Genomic DNA, 26000 nt, shown 5'->3' on the forward strand with positions numbered 1-26000 from the left:
AGTATGGCAGGTTTTTGCTGTACTACAGCCATTAATATGGGTATGGTCATGTGATAACATGGGTGTGGTTTCAAGTGGGTGCGGTTTCAAAAAGGGGAGTGGTCAAAACTGGCTTCCATTATCGGCCCTCCACCACGTAGGTTGGAAAAATTGCGGCCCTCGGTACAACAGAAGTTGGACAGCACTGATGTACAGGTATCAGACCCCTTATCCGGAAACCTGTTATCCAGAAAGCTCCGAATTACGGAAAGCCCATCTCCCATAGACTCCATTTTAATCAAATAATTCAGAATTTTAAAACTGATTTCCTTTTTCTCTGTAGTAATAAAACAGTACCTTGTAATTGATCCCAACTAAGATATAATTAATCCTTATTGGATGTAAAACAATCCTATTGGGGTAAATTAATGTTTTATTGATTTTTTAGCAGACTTAAGTTATGGAGATCCAAATTACGGAAAGACCCCTTATCCGGAATACCCTTGGTCCTGAGCATTCTGGATAACGGGTCCTATACCTGTATTATGGAATCCAAGAGGCTGCATTAGCATTCGGCAATAAACTTGGGTAATGCAGAAATATTATTGTAAAGGAGGATGTTTATCTCATACAGTTACACTGAAATATTCTTTCATATTCATGCATTCCAAATAGTTACATGACTACATGTTTATGTTTATATTCTGCTGCAAGTAATTTTATATTTGTAACCTTTGTCCAAATCAATAAGGACATATTTTATTCAATATATTTAGTTATATATTACATGTAAATAGTTTAGTAGAGAAGTTTACAAATACAGAAAATTAAGTTAACTTTCTCCTACCTCTTTTAAACCAGCAGTTTCATTTAGTTCTCCATGTCTTATGTCCATAGCAACTCCTTCATGTTCTGGGGGAACCCTTGACTCCACCAGAATGTTTGGTTGATCCTGCAGTAAAAGAGAAATGTAAACAATGCTTGTTACTAAAACAAGAATTTTAGTATGAATACAGAATCACAGATTTGGTCACAATAAAGACAAACACAAAATGCATTTTAATAATACACCTTTAGAAAATTATACCAGTATTACAGGAGTTACATGATAATATGCCAAAAATTATATTATCAATTCTATCAAGTCTCTTGCAGTATTAGGTAGTCTACATCAAGGCCCACATCCTTGTATGAGCTTTTTATATTAAAAAATAATTGCACAAAATGCAGGGATTTTTTAATGCTTCTTAAGCAATTGGTAGTTTGTAGTGCCCAAAGACCGATCAAAAACATGTTGTGAAAGTATTTCTTTAATAAAGATGTTAGCAGTTTCAAACATTTTCAATAGTTACATATATTGGTTGCGTTCCTGTGGCCCACATTGGTCAAGGCTAACACTGGTAAACACACTAGGAATAGCATAAGTTATAAACATGACACCAAATTATATGTTACAACACACATATTCTTCTGTTATTTCTATGGGAAGCAGTCATTGTGATCTATAGCATTTTGAGGTCCAAAGCTGAGACACTCCAAGGTATTCAATGAACTGCCTTTAAGTCAGAACCCCTCTAGAGGGGCAGGGAGACCCACTGTCTGGGAATCTATGCCTCACTGAGAAACTGTCCTGTACAGTTTAAATTTAAAATAGAAAAAAACAACAACAACTTGAAAAATACTTTTTATGGCACAGCACTGTTGTGTCATACACTCCCTTGTAATCACAATGATGATGAAATTGCATTTTGCTCACTGCACTTGCAGGCATACATGTGCCTTGTACTATTCTATCCATTTAGAGGTACCTAATATTTAGCTGGGATGATAACATGCACATGACTTGCACATGAATGATAATGTTCTTATATTGGTACGGACTATAGTGCTCATTTACTAAAAAAAACAAAAAAAAATGCTGAATGCTGAAGGTGTGTCTAATTTGTGTCTGAAGTTGGTAATGCGCATTTGGAGACAAGGTGTGTCATGTAACTGCTACCAATGGAGCAAGAAGAGGCCCCTCAGTTATGCATTATTCACTAGGTGCAAGAGTGAGGACCAGCAGGCTCAAAATTCATCAGGAGCCCAATACTAAACAGCATCTCTTTTGTGTCTCAGCACATTGGATCTTGAATCTATTCCTCTAAGCAAACCCTTATATCCCTTTACAAGATGTCAGGTAGGTCTTGTTAGGTATGGTAACTTTAATAAATGAGCCTTTATATGTTCTGTTTGCAGGATCGAAGGGCCCCAAAGAAGGGAAATAGGAGCCCTATAAGATGGCATAAGAGTCCATTTAAATTATATTTCTGTGGCCTTTCACTCTTTCATGCGCTAAATTAAATCCTTCACGGTTTGAGGTAGAACATGAATCAAAAGCAAAAATGTAATTTTTACATTAAATAATAAACATTTTAAATTCTTGGAATTACATCTTTAATGTACAAGCAGTGTCAGCATATGTAGAGGCCTTAAAGCTTTACAACACTGTTTGATACAGGCTCCCAAAAGAAAAGAAGCAATGCCAAATATTGTCAGTTTCTATTTAAAATAAAGTTTGTTTAATTTTATTTGTAAAGCAGAAACCGAATGTGATGGGCGTTTGGTGGAAAGTCTTCCCTATATAGTTTTCCATCATTTAATGCCCAGAGCACCCCATACTATGTCTTTCTGCATACTGCTGAACCATGACATTGTTCTGACATGTATATTATGAATGCCTGCTGCTGAACCTTTCCAGACCTACAAGCACTTGTGGAACTCAGAGACAAACCTCTAGAATGAAACTGACTAATGCTCTAGTTAGCCCAGCTTTTTTTCAAACCTTGACTGGGTCACTTGTTTTCTGTTCCCACTCTGAATTTTCCAAAAAACACAACAGTTAGGGCTTATCTGAGCTAGGTGTTTAATCTTATTTATGGGGTTATTTCAAAATGCTCCAGAATCTTGAACTCTTCATTTCTGAGGGAAGAAGTTCACATCTAACCTTTCTGTACTGTTATGAAATATGTTGTAACATATTGTATTACAACAACTGTAATGCAGTTCTATAATAACTTTCTGCAGTATATATAGGAAGCATTTATATCATAGAATGTTCCCAAGTTCTCATTTCAATTGAGCAAATTGAGTCAGTTGGAATGAGGATAAATTCTTATCTTGCCTGTCCACTTCTGGCAGATAAAACAAGATGAACTGGCTGGCAAGAATTACAATTGCCAAGCACTGGAAGTCGACGATGCTATCTATCCTTTACGGTAAACTTAAATTGAATTGGATTTGTGTTAAAGGGGACCTGCCAAAATAATTCCAAATCCTAGTCTATTGTGTTTCTTAGGAAAACCAAACTTTGCTCATGCTATATAAATTATTTAAATAATGTTTTTTTTAGAATCCACAATCACAGCAAGCAGAGAGAAGTCATTTTGTGGAAGGTGTTATAAAGGCTAGCTTTGAATAAACTTAATATCTTGTGCATGCAGCAGAAAAAGGGCAACTGATGCATGTGCAGTAAGGAAGTGCAGAATGGAAAGTAAAAGTGATTACTGTCCTCCGGTGAAGAGGCTGGGAATCCAATAAATGATTTGATTTTTAAATTAGTTTAAAACAGGTGTGGATGTTACAATAAAAAAATAAGGGTTTCACATTATTTATTTGAAATGACTTCTATTATACAGCTTTTTATATTTGGGTAACAGTTCCCCTTTAAAAAATTACCAAGCTTTACCTTGGATAGGATAGATAGTTTCCATAATATTTGGTAACCATTGCTGAAATACCAATATTTGAAAGTTGCAGACTGGGCCCTTCTCTCTACTTAAATTATCCTGCCTACATTTTTATATTACACAAGATAACCTCTGTGTCCTATATTATATTATGTACTATCACTAGACTATTTAACATACATGTAGTAGTGAACCCAGTAAAGCCAATATAGGTATACACTTGGAATAACTTTCATTGTTCCAGGTCTATATGCTGCTGCATTAGGTAACTTCACTACACGTGGAACAACTATTATTGGATGTAAATGCAACTTTGATCAGTATACCTTACATACAATACCAAATAAAATCATTTTTTTTTTAAAAAGATGAATTGGTTAAAATTGTACACATTGCAGAATAACTTACATGAATATTTTCAAAAGGGTTTGGTTAATTTATACATGGCTGCTTTTTTGTTAGTTAAAACTTGACTCTTTTATAAAATGCATTTGCTTATTTGGATTATATTCAAGGAACTACAGACATAACAAAACCAAATTATAAGGGTCCCTAAAAATGGATCTGTTGCAAAATGACTATGAGTATCTTTAACTACTCAGCTACCAGTAGTGATATTCAGCTTTGGAACATCTCTAATCTAACACCTAATCTGTACTGAAGCATAATTTATATGTAACCTTAAAACCAATTGTCCTGTGTGTAATACACTAAGTACTATCTGAAAAATACTGGATAAAATGATTTGCCAGAAAGGTTGAACTAGGATTTAGATATTTCATGAGATTTTGCAGATGGAAATCACTGCTAAAACATCTCCTCTTATCTTTCCATACTCAGACATTAACACTGAATTGATTAGCTCTGAGACTGGAGGTCACAGATTATATCTCAGCAAAACACCTTTATCCAGCTTCCTATCAAAGAGCCGTGAAGAAGAAAATGAAAAAAAGGTTTGTTTCCATGGCAAATCACAACTTCGTAACTAACATACCATCTGCTGTAGAAAATCAGTTGTCTAATACACTTCAGAAGAAAAATGAGAAAAGCAGGGGGCAATAATTAGATACCAACATGTTTGTATCTTCAGATGTGCTCAAAAGCAAGCAAAATGTCTTCTTTATCTGATTTGTGTAATTCAATTATTCACATCAGCTGCCAAGCTGGAAACAAACTTCATTTATTTACTTCTGCAGCCCAGCACTGTAAATAAGCATGTTATGTGACACTGTTGCACTGTACTACCTATGCCTTTAAGGGTTAAGTTAACTTTACGTTAACTTTTAGTATGTTGTAGAAAGGCAAATTCTTAGCAATTTTTCAATGGTGAATTGTGTTTTCTGACTCTTTCCAGACTTTCAAATGGGGGTCACTGACCCCAGCATCAAAAAAACATTTTTTTAGAGAGTGTACGATTTTATTGTTATTGTTGCTTTTTATTACATTTCCTCCTTGCTGCTGGCTCAAAAAGGTGGGGCAAGGAGGTCCCATGACCAGGAAGCAGTTTGCTGAGTTCAGGAGGAACTGGCAGTGCCTGCTGGGGGAAAAGCTGTTGGAGAGGCTTGCTGCAGTGGGGGGACAGATGGCTGTACAATAGAGTGGGATAAGCTGCAACATCCCCTCCTTTTTGATTGCAATTCCCTGGCACTGCACCCCTTGTTATATTCCTATGCTATAATATATGTTATATATGTACCCATAGAAATGCAGCTGTAGTACTGACAGTGAGTAACCCTTTTGCTAGATTACCTGGAAGCTGTAGGTTAATTCTATAGGAAACTCCCACACCCTTCTCCTCCTTCCCTCCCATCTCTCTTCCCTTCCCCTCTCTGCTGCTTGGCACATCAATTGCGAGTCCCTGGCAGGTTCAGGTTGAGCTCTTCTGCTCACCCTCCCTACCGACAACCTAACACCGGCTTCCTTTTCTGGCTCTCTAATTTATAGGTGAGCTCCCTAAACGCGCCCCTTTTGTGACATCATTGTGGGATGGGTGGGTGCGGGTATATATGTAGAGGGAAGAAGCCAGGTTGGGTAGGGTTAAAGTTAGGGGCTGGCAGGTTAGGGTCAAATGCGGGTGCGGGACGAGGATTTCTCGACCCGCACATCACTAGTGTGCAGGCAGGGAAGTGTAGTCAGTTTGAACTAAAATGGCAGATGCTATCTTAAACAAACAGAAACAAAACTTCTGTGCTTACTATCTGTGGCTACTAATAAATTAATAATAAATCATGCACCATAAGAGAAGTATAGTATCTTGTGCTGTGTGTTGTTCTGGTATACTGGTTTTTAATTGTTTAAGATACAGGTATTGGATCCATCATCCGGCAACCCTTTACCCAGAAACCCCTGAATTACAGCAAGACTTAACTTATGATGATCCAAATTACAGAAATGCCCCTTATCCGGAAAAAACCCAATCATTCTGGATAACAGGTCCCATACCTGTAGTCAATTCCCTGCAAGGCATTCAAAAAATTTTTTGTAGAGGATTCTGAACTTGTTTCATATATACATATATATATATCCATTTCTTCCTAGATAATATGTTGCATCTATAGGTGTAATTTAATGATCCCGTGTGTAAGTGTTAGAGCGCTAAGGGTTGGGTTTCCTACAGGTAGGTTAAGAGACATCTCTTAAAACTGACTCGTCTGTGAGCGTGCAAATGTAAAGACTGTAAAATGCACTGGGGCAGGGACTGACCAGAATGATAATGAAGATCTGTAAAACACCGCATAAATGTGTCAGCAATACATAAATAACTAATGATAAACAAAAAATGCTAAGGCTGATTACATTCTGTTTTCAGTTGTAAGAACTGTGTGCATTTTTATAAGAAATATACTTTATGTAGAAAACAGTTTCTTAGAATTCAACATACTATTAGCATTTTTAATATGTGTTTGTTTCACTAGACATTATAATGTGAATCAACCTCATTTGCTCACTCTGTGTGGGCTACAGTTTAATGATATTCATGAAGGATTCTAAATCACCCTAGCAATCTCCAACTATTTTTTTTTTATAGAATTTCACCTGCAGATTAAAGATCTTTCCATTTAGTTTTATTATTAACAAGGGTAATAAGGCAGATGCAATATATTCTTCGGTATCTTGTCTGGAAACAAATTTGTTGGACTGATTTAGCATATACATTTTGACTTAAATTTACCCAACATTAAAATGATCCATGCACAAATTGAATTTGCGAGAAACGTACAATCCAAACAATCACGCAAACTAGCCACACACATCCTAACAGCAGCAAGGTCACTACAAGCAGCCAACTGGAAACAACCCCATATACCAGGCCTACTATCATTAATCACAAAAATAAACTGGATAAGAGCCATGGAATCAATCAGAGACAAATTACGAGACAGGAGCTACAAAGGGGAGCTGGAGTGGTATCCGTGGGCCCAATACTTGGAGAGCCAGCAGACTGATAATACCGCACAAGAATCACTCTTAAAGGAGAATTCAAGTCAAAATTTAAAAAGCATACTGCCCAATAGTCCTCCTATTGTTTAGTAAAAACACCACACTTTTGGCTCACCTAATCAAATATTTACTCAGTCACACTTACTTCACATTTTCTAGAACAGGCAGCCATTTCTAAGGGCTCTGGCACACGGGGAGATTAGTCGCCCGCGACAAATCTCCCTGTTCGCGGGCGACTAATCTCCCCGAGTTGCCATCAGTTGCCATCCCACTGGCGAAAATGCAAGTCGCCGGTGGGATGGCACACGCGGCGCGATTTCAGTGAAATTGCGCAAGTTGCCTCGCGAGGAAACTTGCGCAATTTCAGTGAAATCGCGCCACCGCGTATGCCATCCCGCCGGTGATTTACATTTTCGCCGGTGGGATGGCAATCTGGGGAGATTAGTTGCGTGAGACACGGGAGATTTGTCGCGGGCGACTAATCTCCCCGTGTGCCAGAGATTTTAAAAGGTATTCTCCCTTCCTTTCCCTCCTTGCTTCATACTGCACATGTGTTTCATTCCCTCCCCTCTGCCAGATCCGCTTCTGATTGGCTGGTGGGCATGTGTAGCTCAGAACAGGAGACAGGATCAAGTTACACACATGCTCGGGGAATAGGAAAGCTGCCGCTGGCAGCCTACAGGAATGACAGAGAATTTCCTCTTTCTATTCACCTATCCAACCTGTCTAACTTTACCCCAACCAATCACCAAATCTCACTTGGCAAACGACCAAGGCCCGCAAGAAATGAGCAATAACCACAAAAAAGAAAGTGCAGACATACGAAACTAATGACCAAACCATGTGACAAACCAATGCTATATATATAAGTGGAAAAAACTGCTCTACTGTACAACCTACTTGTTGTTTCTTAACAAACTTCTCTTCTATAAAATAAATAAAATTTAAAAATTAAAAAAAGTACAGGTATGGAATCCCTTATCTGGAAACCTGTTATCCAGAAACTTCTGAATTACAGAAAGGCCATCTCCCATATACTCCATTATAAGCAAATAATTCTAATTTTTAAAAATTATTTCCTTTTTTTTTTCCTTTTCCCTGTAGTAATAAAACAGTATAATTAATCCTTATTGGAGGCAAAACAAGGCTATTGGGTTTATTCAATATTTAAATTATTTTTAGCAGACTTAAGTTATGGGGATTCAAATTATGGGAAGATCCAGAAAACCCCAGGTCCCGAGCATTCTGGATAATAGGTCCCATACCTGTACAGTCTGATGACACAGATAAAGATCAAAAGACAGGCAAAGACATCAACAACTAAAACATGATTTTTTTTTAATTGCATCGAGTTTTTTTTGCCTGAAATGTTTAATTGTCTTTGTGAATAGCTTATTCACTAACCACACTATGCAATACCTTTTTGTATGTTTTTTCTGTGACTATATTACATTTTTGGGGATTTTGCATTTTTATCCATTTTATTGCATTTTTAATGATTTTACTGCGTTTTTAGTTCTGTAAAGGTGTTGTTTGCTTGTTTCTGTTCCATAGAACTTATTTGGCTAAGCTAAAATAGTCAAACTGTCATTCTGACTGCTGATTAAATTAGGCAAAAAAAGCCTTGATTTTACCCTCTTTATTTAATTTTTGTGATTTTATTGAATTTCGCATTGTTCTTAGTTACTTGTAATAGCCTCTGCATGACAATTAGTTCAGTAAATCTATGCATATTGAGCATAAAATTTTCAGTAGACCCCTGGCATTCATATTTAGAATGTTATACTCAAATCTAAGTACAGGTATGGAATCCTTTATCTGAAAACCCATTATCCAGAAAGTTCTGAATTACAGAAAGGCCATCTCCTATAGACTCCATTATAAGCAAGTAATTCTAATTTTTTCAAACTGTTCAGTAGACCCCTGGCATTCATATTTAGAATGTGTTATGTTGGTACATTACAAAATGTGGGGTATTTAATGGGGTCAAATGCAAGCTTTGTGATGATTTTCAGAAATTTCATTAAAACCGCAAACAACCAGAAAATTGTGATTCTTTTAAAGCTTCAGTCATACTTATTTAATTAAGGTTGCACCAACTCCAGAATTCAGATTAATTTAAATCCTACTGAATTTGCTGTAAAAAAGTTCCCAAAAGTTCCCAAAGAGGAACAAAACAACAGAAAATACACTATACGATGCTTTGAAAATAAAAGACAAGATCACAAAGAAAATTCGGATGCTTCAATTATCTAGTAGAATTAAATCTAAAACAACTGGACTTTTCTGAGTTTTTCTTGAAAACGTTTCACCACTCATCCGAGTGGCTTCTTCAGTTCAAATGACTGGTAGGGAATTCCCCGGTATTTAAACTCTTGATGGTAGTAGAGTTTAAATACCGGGGAATTCCCTACCAGTCATTTGAACTGAAGAAGCCACTCGGATGAATGGTAAAACGTTTTCAAGAAAAACTCAGAAAAGTCCAGTTGTTTTAGACTTAATTCTACTAGATACTGTATATCATGACCTGGATGAATGAGAACCTTCATAGACATGCTTCAATTATAATCACTTTTATATTTTGATTGTGTACCTCACATAAGGATAGATAGAGTGCAGGCACCATGAGAATTATATATATATATATACTGCAAAACCAGTTTACCATTTTTCATGGGACTAGAGAAAACAGTTTAGACTTAAATGCATTATACATTATATATATTGGTGGAACCACAAAAACCAGTGTAAAATGAGTAAAAACTTTAAATCAAAGTATGCATAATTGAGGTTTCACTGTATATACTGTATATATCCAAGCCTCTTTGGAAACTATAGGGCATTTCCCCAACCTCACCACGCAAACCTCTTTTCCAATCGTCATAGCCTTTCCTCCTAGTTTAATTAAACTGTTCCTTTTACCAGCTTAGTTGCACACATCTGCACTCTTTCCATCAATATTCTAAGTAATGGGGCCCAAAACTGCATTGCATACTCAAGGTAAAGCCACGAGGGACCTATAAAGAGTCAAGTTAGGAAACAAATGGGAGGGAAAATAACCACGTGCCTCCCCTCTTCCCCACCCCCACCCGGATACAACATCATCGAATGCAGACAACTCTCTATTCAAGGGGGTAGCCAAAAGTCTCCAAAACTGAGGACAGAGTACTCGGACTATTATACAACAGCAATGTGTCAGTGTGTAGAGTGAAAAAATAAATGATTATAGCTTTCTTTTGCACGCTGCCTTCTGTGTATAAATGTTAAATGTATTTTATGATGTCTCACTTCATAGTAACAACTTTATCTGGATTGCACACAGCAATTACTAACACTACATAAGGTGATTATTATTTGTTCTACTTGATACAAAGTTTGTAGCAAGTTTCAACAGGCAACACCGACACGGAAACTTGTACACAACAAGGGGCTTATTTACGTTCTCCCTTAAATTAGGCAGAAATCAGAGTAATGCATACATACTGTATAGATATCCAGGTTTCCCCAACAATACAGCTGTCATGGTCTCTGCTTAGGCTAGTCTTCTTCTGCATCATGCCACCTAATAGGAATCATCTTCCTCACCTGTCTACTGGCAGTCTGATGTACCCCAGACACCCCTCTACCCTTCTGATAGACAGGACTTTTCCTATGGCAGCTCTCTTGCCGGAAGCCTCCTACCATTAGCTCTGGTCTTGCCAAGCTGACTCCTTGATGGGGTTCTGGCTACCCATACTTACTGGCCTGCCTGATTCGTACACCTAGTGCACACTCCACTTTAGCTCTCATCTCAATCTAATCCTACCTCTTTAGAGAACTCCTGAATTAGGTCCCACTCCAGCTTGATGTTCCTGCTGATGGCTGCAAAATCCCTGGACCCTGACCTTAGACGGGGTTCCCCCTTTTATACCTGTTGAACCTATTGCCCCTAGTAGCTGGAAACTATACTGCACCCATTAACCCATAATCCAATCCCTACAGAATAATGTTACCTATAATAATTATTACTAACACTTATTTAATCTTGTACAGGGGAACTACCAATAACTTGGGCAACCCCATGCATGTTTTTAACACTTTTCTAATCTTGCATACATGTGTATACATGTTGTCTAGTGGCTTATATAGGGCACTAACTGTAGCCTTCAATTTTCATTCATAACAACAGTATTAGTAACAGTACTGGCAAGCGTTGTGATATATATATACAGTCTATATATATATATATATATATATATATATATATATACACAATAACACAAGGCCCTTTGCACCCATTATCAATATACAGGACATTAAGACATTCTGGGATCACCTGACTGTATTAGGTGATCCCAGTGGAGCCAATAAAAGGCAACCATTTGGTAAGTTTGGCAAGTAAGTTGCAGGTAAAACTCAGTTCCTTTGTTAATTGTATACTGAAGCAGTGGGATTCTTTATGAATCAGACAAAAGTGAGTGTAGGACTGGCCAGACCAGGAATGACTTTGACATAGTTGGCCAGCTTGAAGTATATTGCAATATATGGACAAACAATCCCTGTTTTGCTTAAAGGGGAGGGTATTTTTTGGTAGCTCAATGCACAAAATGTCTGACCTATATATACTGATAATTGGTGAGTGCAGAGGAACTCTTGTTGCTGTCTGTATTAATTTTGTGGTCACATCCTCATATATGACCTGGTATTTTCCAGATAAGGGGTCTTTCTATAATTTAGATACCTTAAATCTACTAAAAAATATTTAAATAAAACTAGTAGGGTTTTTTTGCTACCAATATGAATTCATGTAGCTTGGTTTTCAAAAAGTACAAGATACTGTGTTGTTATTATAGAGGAAGAGGAAATATTTTAAAATATATAATTACTTATTAAAATGGAGTCTATGGTATATAGAGCATGCCTGCAATTTAGAGCTCTGTAAAAAAAAAAGTCATTAATTCAGCACCAAAACAAGATTTTTTTAGGCCAAAAGCAGTCGAAAATATAAGGTGCACCAATTCAATTATTTTTTAGTTCAGAATTGATAAAACTCTGCACGCATCTTTTGCTGTATATAACAAAGGCCAATAATGGCACCCACAGCACATAGCTCGAGAGCAAAGCAAACTTATCTTTGTCTTTCATTTTCTCCTCACAGTTGGCATTTGTAACAGAGATATGATAGTTGAAAGAACTGTTTGATATTAAGTAGATAAAAAAACACTTTAGTTTTCCTAGTTTGAGTATTCATCTCTACCAAAGAAAAAGGAAACAAGACCTTAAGGTTGTTTGAGACAAGATGTGACCTTGACACTTATTTTTTCAAGAAAAAAACAATTTCACAGTGTTCAAATCCAGTACAGGAATAGAGAAATTTATTAGAAAAGAAATTCAGAAATATTGTTTCTGGTCTAGGTGTTTATATCTAGAGCCTTTTAATGCAGAAATGTTCTATTACAGCTCAAATATATATATAAATAATAAAACCATAAACTAACAAATTAATCTAAAAATTTATCATGCTTGATCAACAACTTATAGTCATGGCCCAAATTGTTGGCACCCCAGAAATTTTTCCAGAAAATCAAGTATTTCTCACAGAAAAGTATTGCAGTAACACATGTTTTGCTATACACATGTTTATTCCCTTTGTGTGTACTGGAACAGAACAAAAAAGGGAGGAAAAAAAGCAACATAATGTCACACAAAACTCCAAAAATGGGCTGGACAAAATTATTGGCACCCTTAACTTAATATGTGGTTGCACACCCTTTGGAAAAAATACCTGAAATCAGTTGCTTCCTATAACCATCAATAAGCGTCTTACACCTCTCACTGGGAATTTTGGACCACTCTTCCTTTGCAAACTGCTCCAGGTCTCTCTTATTGGAAGGGCGCCTTTTCCCAACAGCAATTTTAAGATCTCTTCACAGATGTTCAATGGGATTTAGATCTGGACTCATTGCTGGCCACTTCAGAACTCTCCAGCCATCCATTTCTGGGTGCTTTTTGACGTATGTTTGAGGTCATTGTCCTGCTGGAAGACCCAAGATCTCGGACGCAAACCCAGCTTTCTGACACTGGGCTTTACAGTGCGACCCAAAAGCCTTTGGTAATCCTCAGATTTCATGATGCCTTGCACACATTCAAGGCACCCAGTGCCAGAGGCAGCAAAACAACCCCAAAACATCATTGAACCTCCACCATATTTCACTGTAGGTACTGTGTTCTTTTCTTTGTAGGCCTCATTCCGTTTTCGGTAAACAATAGAATGATGTGCTTTACCAAAAAGCTCTATCTTGGTGTCATCTGTCCACAACACGTTTTCCCAGAAGGATTGTGGCTTACTCAAGTACATTTTGGCAAACTGTAGTCTTGCTTTTTTATGTCTCTGTGTCAGCAGTGGGGTCCTCCTGGGTCTCCTGCCATAGCGTTTCATTTCATTTAAATGTCGAGGGATAGTTCACGCTGACAATGATGCTCCCTGAGCCTGCAGGACAGCTTGAATTTCTTCGGAACTTGTTTGGGGCTGCTTATGCACCATCCGGACTATCCTGCGTTGCAACCTTTCATCGGTTTTTCTCTTCCGTCCATGCCCAGGAAGATTAGCTACAGTGCCATGGGTTGCAAACTTCTTGATAATGTTGCGCACTGTGGACAAAGGCAAATATAGATCTCTGGAGATGGACTTATAACCTTGAGATTGTTGATATTTTTCCACAATTTTGGTTCTCAAGTCCTCAGACGGTTCTCTTCTCCTCTTTCTGTTGTCCATGCTTAGTGTGGCACACACAGACACACAATGCAAAGACTAAGTGAATTTCTCTCCTTTTAATCTGCTTTCAAGTGTGATTTTTATATTGCCCACACCTGTTACTTGCCCCAGGTGAGTTTAACAGAGCATCACATGTTTGAATTAATCTTATTTATCCACAATTTTGAAAGGGTGCCAATAATTTTGTCAAGCCCATTTTTGGAGTTTTGTGTGACATTATGTCCAATTTGCTTTTTTTCCTCCCTTTTTTGTTTTGTTCCAATACACACAAAGGGAATAAATATGTATATAGCAAAACATGTGTTACTGCAATACTTTTCCGTGAGAAATACTTGATTTTCTGGAAAAATTTCTGGGGTGCCAAAAATGTGGGCCATGACTGTAGCTGGTTAGCAGTAGCGGAACTATACTCCCACTAGCAAAAATTGTAACTGGGCCCTCTTCCCCCTACACCCCTCCAAACTACCTGCCGTCCCCTACCTATATATGCTGCTGCCACCATGGCTGCTGGGCTTCGTTCGCACCCCCTAACCCTGGGTAGTTATGCCAGTGCTGGTTAGGAAAAATAACTGGTCGTGTATGACCACTAGTGCAGGTGCAGTTGCGCACATTACTCCATGGTCTGTTGTGTAAAAATTCCATTTATTAAAAGTACCTGCATCAAAAGTACATAGGAAACAACAGTTGAAAGCTGTGTATTATTTCAAAGGACCCTAACCATTAAGCCTTATTATAGGACCTATTATTCAGAATGCTTGGGACCTGGGGTTTTGGGATAAGGGATCTTTCCATAATTTGGGTCTCCGTCATTTCAGTCTACTAAAAAAAATTTAAACATTGCTGAAACACAATAGGAAAGCTTTGCCTCCAAGACAAAGGATTAATTATATTTTATATTATTACAGAGAAAAAGGGAATCATTTTTAAAAAATTGAATTAGAATCTATGGGACATGGCCATTCTTTCATTTGGGGCTTACTGGATAATGGGTTTGCAGATAAGAGATCCTATTATTAGTATTATGCATACATTATTCATTCTGCATACACAGTTGTGTTAAACGTCAAAACCTCAATAAAACCAAACCAAATACAAATACTAAAGCATTTTTAGACAGCTGACATTGAGACGTAGACTATTATAACTCCTTATAAATGTAGGGCATAGTTTAGGCATCCGCATGTGCCAAACTAAGCTGTAATGTATTAAATAAGCTGTAAGGCTTGTGCACACAGGGCCATATGTCAGCTTCTTCTTACAAGTACACTGACAGGCATGGCATCAGCTTGTAAACTTGCACACTGATTTTGTGGCAAAAATGGATAGGTTTGCAATTTTGATATCTACTCTATGGGGCCGATTCACTAAAGTCCGAAAAAACGAGTGATATTTATAGCATGCATTAAAAATATCACTTCTTATATCTTGATTCACTAAAAGGACACTTGTCAGAACTAAGAAGCGATGTTATTGTCATTATTTATCTGGCGATGACAGATTTTTAAGCGTTATTTTAAACCATGCAATTATGCATTATTTCGTAGCACGCAATATTAGTGCACACTATTACGCACGTTAGCAGTTACTTCCTGAAAACTACTGTTTTGAAAATTACCATTTCCCTGAAAACTGGAGGTGGCATCAGTCTAGGACAATCACATACTTGAAAAAATCTGCAAACTCTATCTTGTCACCACAGACAATCACCAGCTGCAATGTTGTTTAGTAACGCCCACTCCTGGAAGGTGTTAAGTTTCACAGTAATTATCGCCACATTTTATGCTTTTAACGCTTCAAATATGTTTGTGAATTATGCGTTAGTATTATTTCTATTAGATAATTACCTCAATGCGATGGAAATAACGCTTTGCGATAATCAGGATTTTTGCGCATGTGATATGAGTAGTAACACATGTGAAATGACTGTGATGAATCAGTACTTAATTATTGAACACTTTTTAAAGCATAAAACTATACATTAAGCGTTAATGACCTTTAGTGAATCGGCCCCTATGTGTGTGCTCAAAGACTGACATTGTGCCTCTCAGTGCAATTGTGAGGAATAGCTGAGGGGAGCGCATTAGCAAAAGGATGAATAACAGCCCTGTGCGCCACTAGCTTAAAGGGAACATGCACATCCAGGTGCAGTAAGCAAAGTGAAATTTTGAGCTCACCCGCCTTTTTTTTGCCAATAATGCAGTGTTTTTTACCTGAATTCAGGCATCATCGTGGTCACTAAAAGGGGCAATGCTCTGGACCCAATTTAGCCAAAACGAACACAACTGTGTGTACTGCATTGCAAATTGGTCACGGTTGTGGCAAATATTTTTAAAGTCTGTCTGGTGTCCAATGTTTGGCACCCTATTCTTTTGGTGCAACTGAACTGCTGTGATTTAGGCAAGATGCTCTGGGTACCCTGGGTACTAATGTATGTATGTATATCTTTATTTATAAAGTGCTACTTATGTATGCAGTGCATTAGAGTAGAACAATGAATTAATACAAGAAACAGGGGGTTATTACAATAATAGATAAATAAAAGGTATGATAATAAATGCAAATAAATACAAGGTACAGTTGCAATAAGTTAGGAATTAAAGACACAAGTGAATAGGGGCCCCTGCCCTGTAGTTCTTACACTATAAATGGGAGGGTAACTTACAGACACAAATAGGATATTAGTGCTGCAGGTTACAGTGAGTGACATGCAAATATGTGCTAGTTCCCAGATCAGGGGCTGTGCGAGTGCTCCAAGAGGCAGTCTTTAAGTTTTGTCCAGAAAAGTCTGAGGGAGGATTCTCTCTGGATAAGGAGCAGCAAGGCAGAAAGGTTTAAGGCAGGCAACAGTAGTAATTGGGGATACAACCAAGCGGTTGTTCTGAGAGGAGTGAAGAAGTTGGCCAGGAATGTGTGGAAGGAAGAGATGTACTGTAGTAAGGTGCAGAGAAATAAAGGGCTTTGTAAGTTATTGTTTTTATGGGAAGCCATAAGGACTTTAGCAGTGGAAGGAGCTAGAAATGCAGGGAGAACATTTGGATGCAGGTACTTTTAATGAAATTGACTCTGCTTGCAACTGACTGCAGGGAAAGCGATCAATGCATAAGGTCCTAGTTGTGGAATGAGCGCCTCTTAACAAATAAGTTTAATGTAATTGTTAAGTTAGATAGCTGTCACTTATAGGGTTGAGAGACTCTGTATTGGTTGCTTTCATGACTATAGAGGGCCCCTATATGGCTTAATGGTCATGAAAATAAAGTTTGGTTGGTTTGCTATGCAATAGTGATTGAACAAAAACATGTGGGACAAATGAATATCATTGCTTTAAAAAAACAAATTGGGGGTCATTGTGGCTTTATTGTTTTGAAAGTTTTTGTGGCAATATTTTGGTTTCCCTTCCAGACCCTGTCAGCTATGTTAGCAAGAATGTACCTACATGCTGGGTAGTGCTTGCCAGTTTCAACTAGAAACATTCTATCAAACATCATTTACAGTAAAGAAGAAAACCATTAAGTAAAATGTGACATCAGCCCCAGTACTATAGAGAGTGCTCTTAAGTAAAATGCTATGTTATGATTACAACCCAGCGGAGTTACTAAAAAGTGCAACTGAACTAAAAAAATACAGTTGTGCACGTATAAGTATTACACAGACTTACCAAATGCAATAGAAATACTGTTAGATTTTGGCAAAGTGACTGATGGCCTTCTTTACAGTGAAGTTGACAGAATTTAGTTGTACCATGTGTTGTCCATAGAAAAGCCCCTTTGTCATATATTGACCTCTGCAATCGATTTTTTATGAACTAGCAGCAGCTACTTCTCACTCACTGCTCTGTTCTTCATCACTGTTCCTTCTGCCCTCTCACAAATGCCTTTTTGACTACTACATTTCTACTACATTCTATGGTATATTCTCTATTCTACAACATACTATATATCTAGAGCCTAGACCAAAGGCAAAGTAATGATCAGCATAAGTTTAAATTGGTTATAGTACTTGTAGTATTACTTATAGTAATACGCAGTAATCTGTACTTATAGTAATATGTATTTAATATTCTTATATTGATTTGTCAACAAAATTTTAATTTATTAATGATAATATTTATAGTTTACATTAAATTGACATTTTGGGGAATGATAAATACCTTAAATAAATTGTTCACTACAGAACAATTAATGTGAACAGTAGAGTGTACAGAGATTGCTGTTTCAGTGAATCTATAAATAGTGTGGCTGTTCTGCATTTAATCTTTCTTCTGCAGGTGACTGATTGCTGTCACCATCTACTGCACAGGAATATAGTTTCATTAGCTTCTACACTGCAAAGTGTCTCTTCCCTTTGACAGGACTATAAGATGGCATATGATCTCATTATAAGTGTAATTATAAGTGTGCGAATACTCATCATAATGCACTCATTATACGGTTTTGCTCTACTTCCATATACAGTACAGCATGTTCATTATCATCATTCTGATCCAGAGCATTATTAAGAAGTGCGTCATGTTCATTAACTCACAATATGCTATGTTTATATATTAGTGTTCATTTGCCAGCATTGCCACAGCCATTCAGGTGTGCCCATTGGCCTTTGCATTCTTACACTGTAATCCCATGTAGGTCATGCTAAATAAGATCTGAATATATGCATATTTCATTTTTATATACATTATGGATCCATCCTTCCATATTATTAAACACATTTTTACAGTCAGATTATAGCTTATGTCTTTTAGATCGTAAGCTCTTTTGGGCAAGACCCTCTTAACAAGAACCTCTTGTATCAGTTGAGGTTGTTTTTTTGTATGTAATCTGTAGGTTCATTGTATACTGTATACCAAAACAATTGTAGCACATGTATCAGAAACAAATATTTCATACACTAGTTTGCATCTAAATCAAAACCCCAAGTTTTACCTTGCGTCTAAAAGCACACAATTTTTCTCATTTTTTATCCACTAACATTTACTGAAAAGCATAACAATATGGGAACTATTCATTCTCTGAGCTCCTTTCCAAAGGTGTTTACAAAATATTGTAGAGCAAAGCATGTTTATCCCTTGAGAGGGCTAATATTTGCTAGCCTCTAGGCGCAATTATATCAATGCTGCTATTCTAATAAAAAGTAAACTAAACGACTCTCTGATACCTCTCATTTAATACTTCATGATAAGAGGGGGTTTAAATGCATTACATGCACTTATACCAGAAAGGGCACTGATACACAGGCCGTTTAGTTGGCCACAATAAATCTTGGTCACTGTGGGCAACAAAACCTTCTGTGTTTTCTTTCCATTGGCTAAAAAGTAAAATCGGCGGTGGAGAAACATATGTAGCGGGGTACATTCTGAAGTAGCTGAGAGGCAAAAGCATTTGCAGGAGATTAGAATGAGAGAAGATTTATCAAGGGCGACTAATCTCCTAGTGTGTCATTGCCCTAAAGGTGTGTATGTGTGTGGTAGATATTTGGCAGGTATAGTAAACATAACTTTAAGATAAAACTGTTAAGGGCAAAGAACATTGTATATCTGCATTCAGCAGACCACAGAATTGTCAAACTGTACATTCACCCATCTGTCTGTCTATCATCCATCTATCACCATTCTAAGTACATACACTGTGTAGGCTACACACAATAATGACTACTGGATGCCAGTGCAGAAAATGAAGTGTAGAGAGTAAAAATGACAGCACTTCAGAATTTACACTGAAATAGTATCAAAAGGCAAAGGTGAGGTTAATTGATCCAAGGTTTCACTCCCACACAGGGACTTTAGTTAGGTAAATTGTGTAGATTCCTGTGAGTGCCCTCATTTTTTTTCTCTCTCTCCCTCTTGCGCTTGCTCTCTCTTCTTTTAGAAGAAGCAAGAATACACATATGTTCAGAAAAACATTTTCAATGTCAAAGCATGTGGTTGCATGCCCTTCAGCTGATTGAATTCCTATTGTATTTAATATATCTACAAGCACCAAAGACCACATCTTTTTAGGACCAAAGTCTAGAAGGTTTCTTAGCCACATCCTGGTCATAACTTTCCACACTCTGGCAATGACAATTATACCTAACCAAAAAGGAATAAATTGACTCATTTCAAGGAGGGGAATTCTTTCGTTTCACCGACGTTTAAGTATTAGTAAATGAGTCTTAATCTGGCTATACATTATAAGATCTGCTTGTTTGGCAATATCATATCTTAGCCTGTTGTAGGGCCCTGTATATGGGCAGATAAGATGCTGTATCGGTCTGAAGGGGCCATACTGACAGCTTAAATCTGCCCATGTATAGCCACCTTATTTGCTTTGGAATTTTAATATGTTCTGAAATATGAGCAGTGAGTGCATTTTTTAATATATATATAAAAACACTATTAAAAAACACTAAATGTATCCTCAATTCTAATATTAAAATCTGGGATATATATATATATATATATATATATATACACTTTTTCCAGTTCAGGGCCATAATCATGATCAGAACTCACATTTAGCATCTATTTTTTTTAACTATGAAATTGATTTTCCAAGCTAAGTGGTTTACTAAATCAATATAAATCTTGCATTCAGCAATTTGGAGACAATTCAGAAAATGCCTTTAGTGGCAAAGTTTGATGTCAAAAACAATATGTTCTAACAGAGAGTTTTCTAAAATAAACATTTGCTGAGAAATGCCAGAATAAAGCACACTTCTTATAATCAAATATGCATTCTATAAATAGTTTAGAACAAAGAGAACCGCAGTCTTTCCTAAAAGAAAAGTTTTTATTGTGGACACACAACTGTTCAACTTTTACTTGCCAGTTGAATACTGATAATCTCTCACTTAAGGTAAATACTGAAAAAACTTTTGGGAAACTTCCCCCTGGAAGTATGACTTTGCCAACCTGACTTGGCAGAAGTCCTAACATACATGTATGCTATCCTAATGCAGTAACTGGAAAATCAAAATGGATAAAGTGGGGATGTTAAAGAATTAAACCATGAAATGTGGAAAAATGCTTTTAAGCTGACCGACCATCTCTGCCAGAGACCAATATATACAAACTTAATTTCTTAATAGGGTGCACCTTTCCCCACCCAGAATGACCAGGATATGCCCAAAGTCCTATTATACAGGAGTTTTGGCAGGAGCTCATGAACAAAGTTGAAACAGTGTTTGCTCTACCCAATATTCTCAGTTATAATCAGCTCTGGTCATGTCTCGCTGAAACTTTTGTATACTGTAAAAAATAATATACCACCTACACTAAAATATTTTAATATGGGAAGACAGTCTTGGTCTCAGAGCCTATATAAAAGAACTATGCCTACAGCCCAGGCCAAAATCCGTGAAAAGACCACAAAGGCCGTTGTCAGTGTATATATGTGTCACTGGAAAGTGGAATTCACAATTAGCAGCAATATAGCATAGCAATAATTTGTATATTGTTCTTGTAGAAAATTCCATATCCACAGTCTAGTAAAAAGGTGGACATTGTAAGTACATACTGTATTCTGTGGATCTTTAGCGCTTCTAATAAGCATACAGCAAAGTGTAAAGAGCTCTCCTAATATCAGCATAGTCACGCAATGGCAGCTGGACAGGGCAGCAGGCGTCCTTGGTTAGAAATAGAAAGTCGGCCAAGAAGCAATTTGAGAAATTGAAAAGCTATAAAGCAGTCTGAAGTAAAAAAAAAAAAAGAACTCAATCTCTGGCTTCAGAATACATACTATAAATTTCTCACAAAACTCATCCTTAGTACAGGTATGGCTCAATGTTCTGCAATACTTAGGACTTGAGGTTTTCCAGATAAGGAAAAAGGAATCATTAAGGAATCATTCTGTAATGTGGATCACCACAACATAAGTTTAATAAAAAGCATTTTAACATTTAAATAAATTGATTTGCCACCACTATGGATTCATGCAGCTTAGTTAGGCTCAAGTACAAGGTACTGTTTTATGATTTTAGTGATAAATGCATATCATTTTTGATGTTTGCATGTTTCAGTCACAGTGTTTATGCAGTGTGTACGTGTCTCTGTTAGGGTTAAAACATATATATATATATGTATATATATGGATTTTAAAACAGAAAATTATATCCATCCATATTAAATAAAATAATCAAATTTAAGCCTCCACCAAATGCCATGTCAGTCACACAATTTAGACAGGCATTTGTCGTCCGGAATTTGCATTATTGGTGATGCCAAAATGTGTGTTGTTTTGCTAAAGCACTATTGCCAGTGGGAAAGCTGCAGCCAGGTGACAATCTCCCTTTGTGCCATCACCCTAAAGCTTACATGCTAAAAAGATTTGACCTGTACATTATTACATACAGTGAAATCTATTTAAAATAATTAACATATGATATTTGGCTATTCAAATGCCCTGGCGGCCATTAAACAATTTTGGACTTGGGTCTAAAGCTGCTGCTTGTACTTCTGTATAGTTAAGCTCAGTGCCGCTACTTCTGTCCTGCCTCCTTGCAAAAATCAAGAGCAGTGTGCCTATTGATACAGGAAAACCATGGAACTACTGCCACCCTCAATGGGTGAACTGGGAAAACCATCATGAAATTGCACAAATCTTGGTCTTCCTGGTACCAAATGGAATTGTCTTATCAATGATGCTACTCCTAATACCTTAGAATAAATCTAGCTACATTATGCCAATGCAGATAATTTTTGGATGTGAACTTTAAGGGGCCTATTTATTATACTGTGTAAAATAAAATTTGCAGAAAAAACAGTGTAAAATTAATGGAAAAATTCACCAGTATTGTACATGAGTTCAGACAGAAGAAAAAATGCGTAAAAATTATGCCAATTGTACGCCTTTTTTACTTGGCGAAGCCTAGTGATGTGTGGCGCATTTTGTTGCCATTTTTTACACAGTATAATACATCTGCCCCTATGTGTCCTTGTACAGTTTTATTAAATTGCGTAGCAAATAGATAATAGTGTTGTGACTTGATCATTACTTTAAAGGGGACCTGTCACCCAGACATAAAAAACTGTATAATAAAAGTCCTTTTCAAATTAAACATGAAACCCAAGCCTTTTTTTATAAACACATCCATACTCATTATAAAAGCATTTAAAAATCCCAGTTGTCAATCTTACATTGCCTTCCCTGTCTCTATTCTCTAGGCATAGAGGTGGTGCAGACAATTGCCTTCATTTTCCATTCAGCACTCATTTTTCCCCTTCCTCTTCACCATCTAAATGTATACCCATTGCATGGAGGAATAAAAAGTAACAACGTAAAAGCTGGAAAGATGTAGACAAAGATAGCAAATAATTCAAGAACTGTAAAAAAAAAAATATATAATGAAGTCCAATTGTAGAGTTGCTAAGAATACAAGAGTACATTCTATAACATACTAAAGGTGAACCGCTCCGTAAATGAACAATGAATCTACATTGAAAAAAATGTTTCAGTGGCATTAGGTCCCTCATTCTGGTACATAAACAAGATTTTGGGGTGTAAGTGAAATTTATTTTACTTGACAAACACAAAAAAAAAAAAGAATTTGGAATTATTTCTTAAGGTGACAGGTCCCTGTTAATCAAAATAAAATAATAAAGCTCTCCATTAAATAAAACATTACTGGCCCTTTAAAGAATGGGGAGTCAACAGACTTTCTAAAAAAAAAAGAAAAGTATGTAAGCCTTGCTTGCTTCATAACAATCCAGACCAGATCTTTCTTTGTTCTTCGGGGGAGATTTTCCCCCAGAGCAGGGTTCTCCAACCACCGGGCCGCAGACCAGTGACGGGCAATGTGCTGTGTTTCCCTGGGCCCGGCTGTGGTTACATGACACATGGTGTATTCTGGCAGCCTGTAGACTTTACGGCTAACAATCCACCAAACCTAAGACTGTTCTTAGAAATATAGAAAGGGGATCACTAGACAGGCCAGTAGCCCCATATCTTACATCTAGAAGTCCCTATAGCCCATGGGCCCCTTAGCAATTATATATGATCAGCCTACACATAGCAATGCAGCTATATATCTAATTTATTGTGTTTTATTATATGCCTGAAATGCATGCACCCCCCCCCCTTCCCGTCAGTCCTTGGAAAAATTGTCTTGTTTGAAACCAGTCCTTGGTGCAAAAAAAGGTTGGGGACAGCTGCAATTATAATTCAGTTCTTAAGAATAAAATTGCAGTACCTACAAAAGAAAGGATTTACATTTTTTCTAATCTTCCCAATAATTAAGTTATTAAATGCACAGTGGAGATGAAATGTGCTGAGACAAAGATTCTGCTTGCAAAATCCATACTGTAGGATAAATTTGGGATTAAAACGCTGAGATAATATTTAAGCACTCTGTGATCTAGACAAAGGGCCAAGCGTAGCATCTCAGTGCTGTTTTTGTAAAATGTAATATTTCTTTTTTGTGGAAATGCTCAGCATTCTGTCTTAAAATGGGCATCTCTGTTTACTCCCCTGCTGTTTTCCTCTGATGCATAATGCCTTACCCTTAGCTGGGAACAAAATTCAAAAGTCTTTTGATCTCTCAAAAATCAAAACCAGGAGTATTTGTCTGAAACATGAGACAACATCCATTTGGTGTCAGCAACAAATGATCAAAATTACATACATTCCTTGCTTTTATTTTCCTGAGTAGATGGTAGGTGTCACCTTTGACATGTGCTAGTTTACTCTAAGGGAATATTTATAATCCCCCCAGGATTGCGGCAGGGTAAAACAAAGGCAGAAAACAAAAGTGAGTCCCTAAATTTAGAACTCCCTTGCATTTTCTGCAATCCATTGTATCCAATGCATTGTTTTTACCCAGTCCTGTTTTAAAAAGCCAGAGTGTATTCCATTAACCCTTTCACTGCCAGCCGTTTTGGACAAAGTGGAACTTCTACTGCCAGTTTTTGAACATTTTGCACTGTATCACTTTAGGGGCCTTTCCTCGGGGGGACTTTTACTTTACCCAGGAAAACTATATATTGTTTTTTTCAGGACAACCTAAGCGTTTAAAATATGGTAGAATTTTTGTGTAATTCCAATTCTGTAACAAGATATAGGCTTCTAAATGTCTAAAAAATGAAAAAAAATTATATTTTCCATAATATAAACACATGCACCAGAAACAAAAATTAGTTTATGCATGAAATTACAACTGATTTGGAAAGTCCCATGTCTGAACGTGCCAATACCAAATATATATAGTTTTATGGAGATTTCTCACTTGTATAGGTCAAAAACTCCCAGCAGTACACTACCAAATTTCCAAAGCACTGCTTCAGAAAGCTGCATACTTTGGATTTCAAGGCCAAAAATTCCACTAAAAGAAGGTTTATCCCAGAAAATTATACATTTTTAAAAATAACAGATTCTGAGGAATCCATAATAAGTAAAACTGTCTGTCTACTCTAAACTACCAAGTCACAATGCTTTCCTAAAGTTATTAGTTTTTATCAAAATTTCTGAATTTTTTTAAAAATCACTTCAAAGCTTCCAGTCTCTTATCTCCTACAGGTCATAAAGTAACCAAATAAAACACCCTAAATATGAACGCCAGGGGTCCACTGAACAGTTTGATGCCCAATATGTATAGGTTTAGCTAAGTATGTGGCATGTAGGGGCCCCAATGTGAACATACCCCCATATGTACTGTCATTTCTGTCATTTCAGCTCCTGCAAAATCAACACATTTACATCATTTTATGTAGAATAAAGCTACAAAAAGTACGCTCACCCCAGAAAGCCATATATTTGTGAAAAGTACACATTCCCCTGAATCTAAAATGGGTACCCATGTCTTTCTACTCCAAAGTGCCAAGCTGCAAAGCTTTCCTAAAATTGGCAATTTTGATAACATTTCCAAAAATCCTCTCAAAGCTTCCAGTTTGCAGCATCTTATCTCCCACATATCATTAGGTACCAAGATAAAACACCCTAAATATGAATGCCAGGGGCCCACTGAACAGTATGATGCCCAATATGAATAGGTTTACCTAAGTATGTGGCATGTAGGGGCCCCAATGTGAATATACCCCCATATGTACTGTCATTTCTGTCATTTCAGCTCCTGCAAAATCAACACATTTACATCATTATATGTGGGATAACGCTAGTATAAAGTAAACTCAT

The 26000-nt window shown here is 37.0% G+C and overlaps 1 protein-coding gene across 4 annotated transcripts in view; it reads right to left on the reverse strand.

Moving 5' to 3' along the window:
• slc24a2 (solute carrier family 24 member 2) overlaps positions 1-26000 on the reverse strand; it is a 107268-nt gene that overhangs the window by 52786 nt on the left and 28482 nt on the right. For all 4 annotated transcript variants that reach the window (XM_031890425.1, XM_031890427.1, XM_031890431.1 and 1 more), the window contains exon 3: positions 827-931. In XM_031890425.1, coding sequence (XP_031746285.1) covers positions 827-931 — 105 coding nt within the window. The remainder of the gene's footprint in view (positions 1-826; positions 932-26000) is intronic.

The sequence above is a fragment of the Xenopus tropicalis genome, chromosome 1, assembly GCF_000004195.4.
Source record: "Xenopus tropicalis strain Nigerian chromosome 1, UCB_Xtro_10.0, whole genome shotgun sequence".
NCBI classification, from domain to species: Eukaryota; Metazoa; Chordata; class Amphibia; order Anura; family Pipidae; genus Xenopus; species Xenopus tropicalis.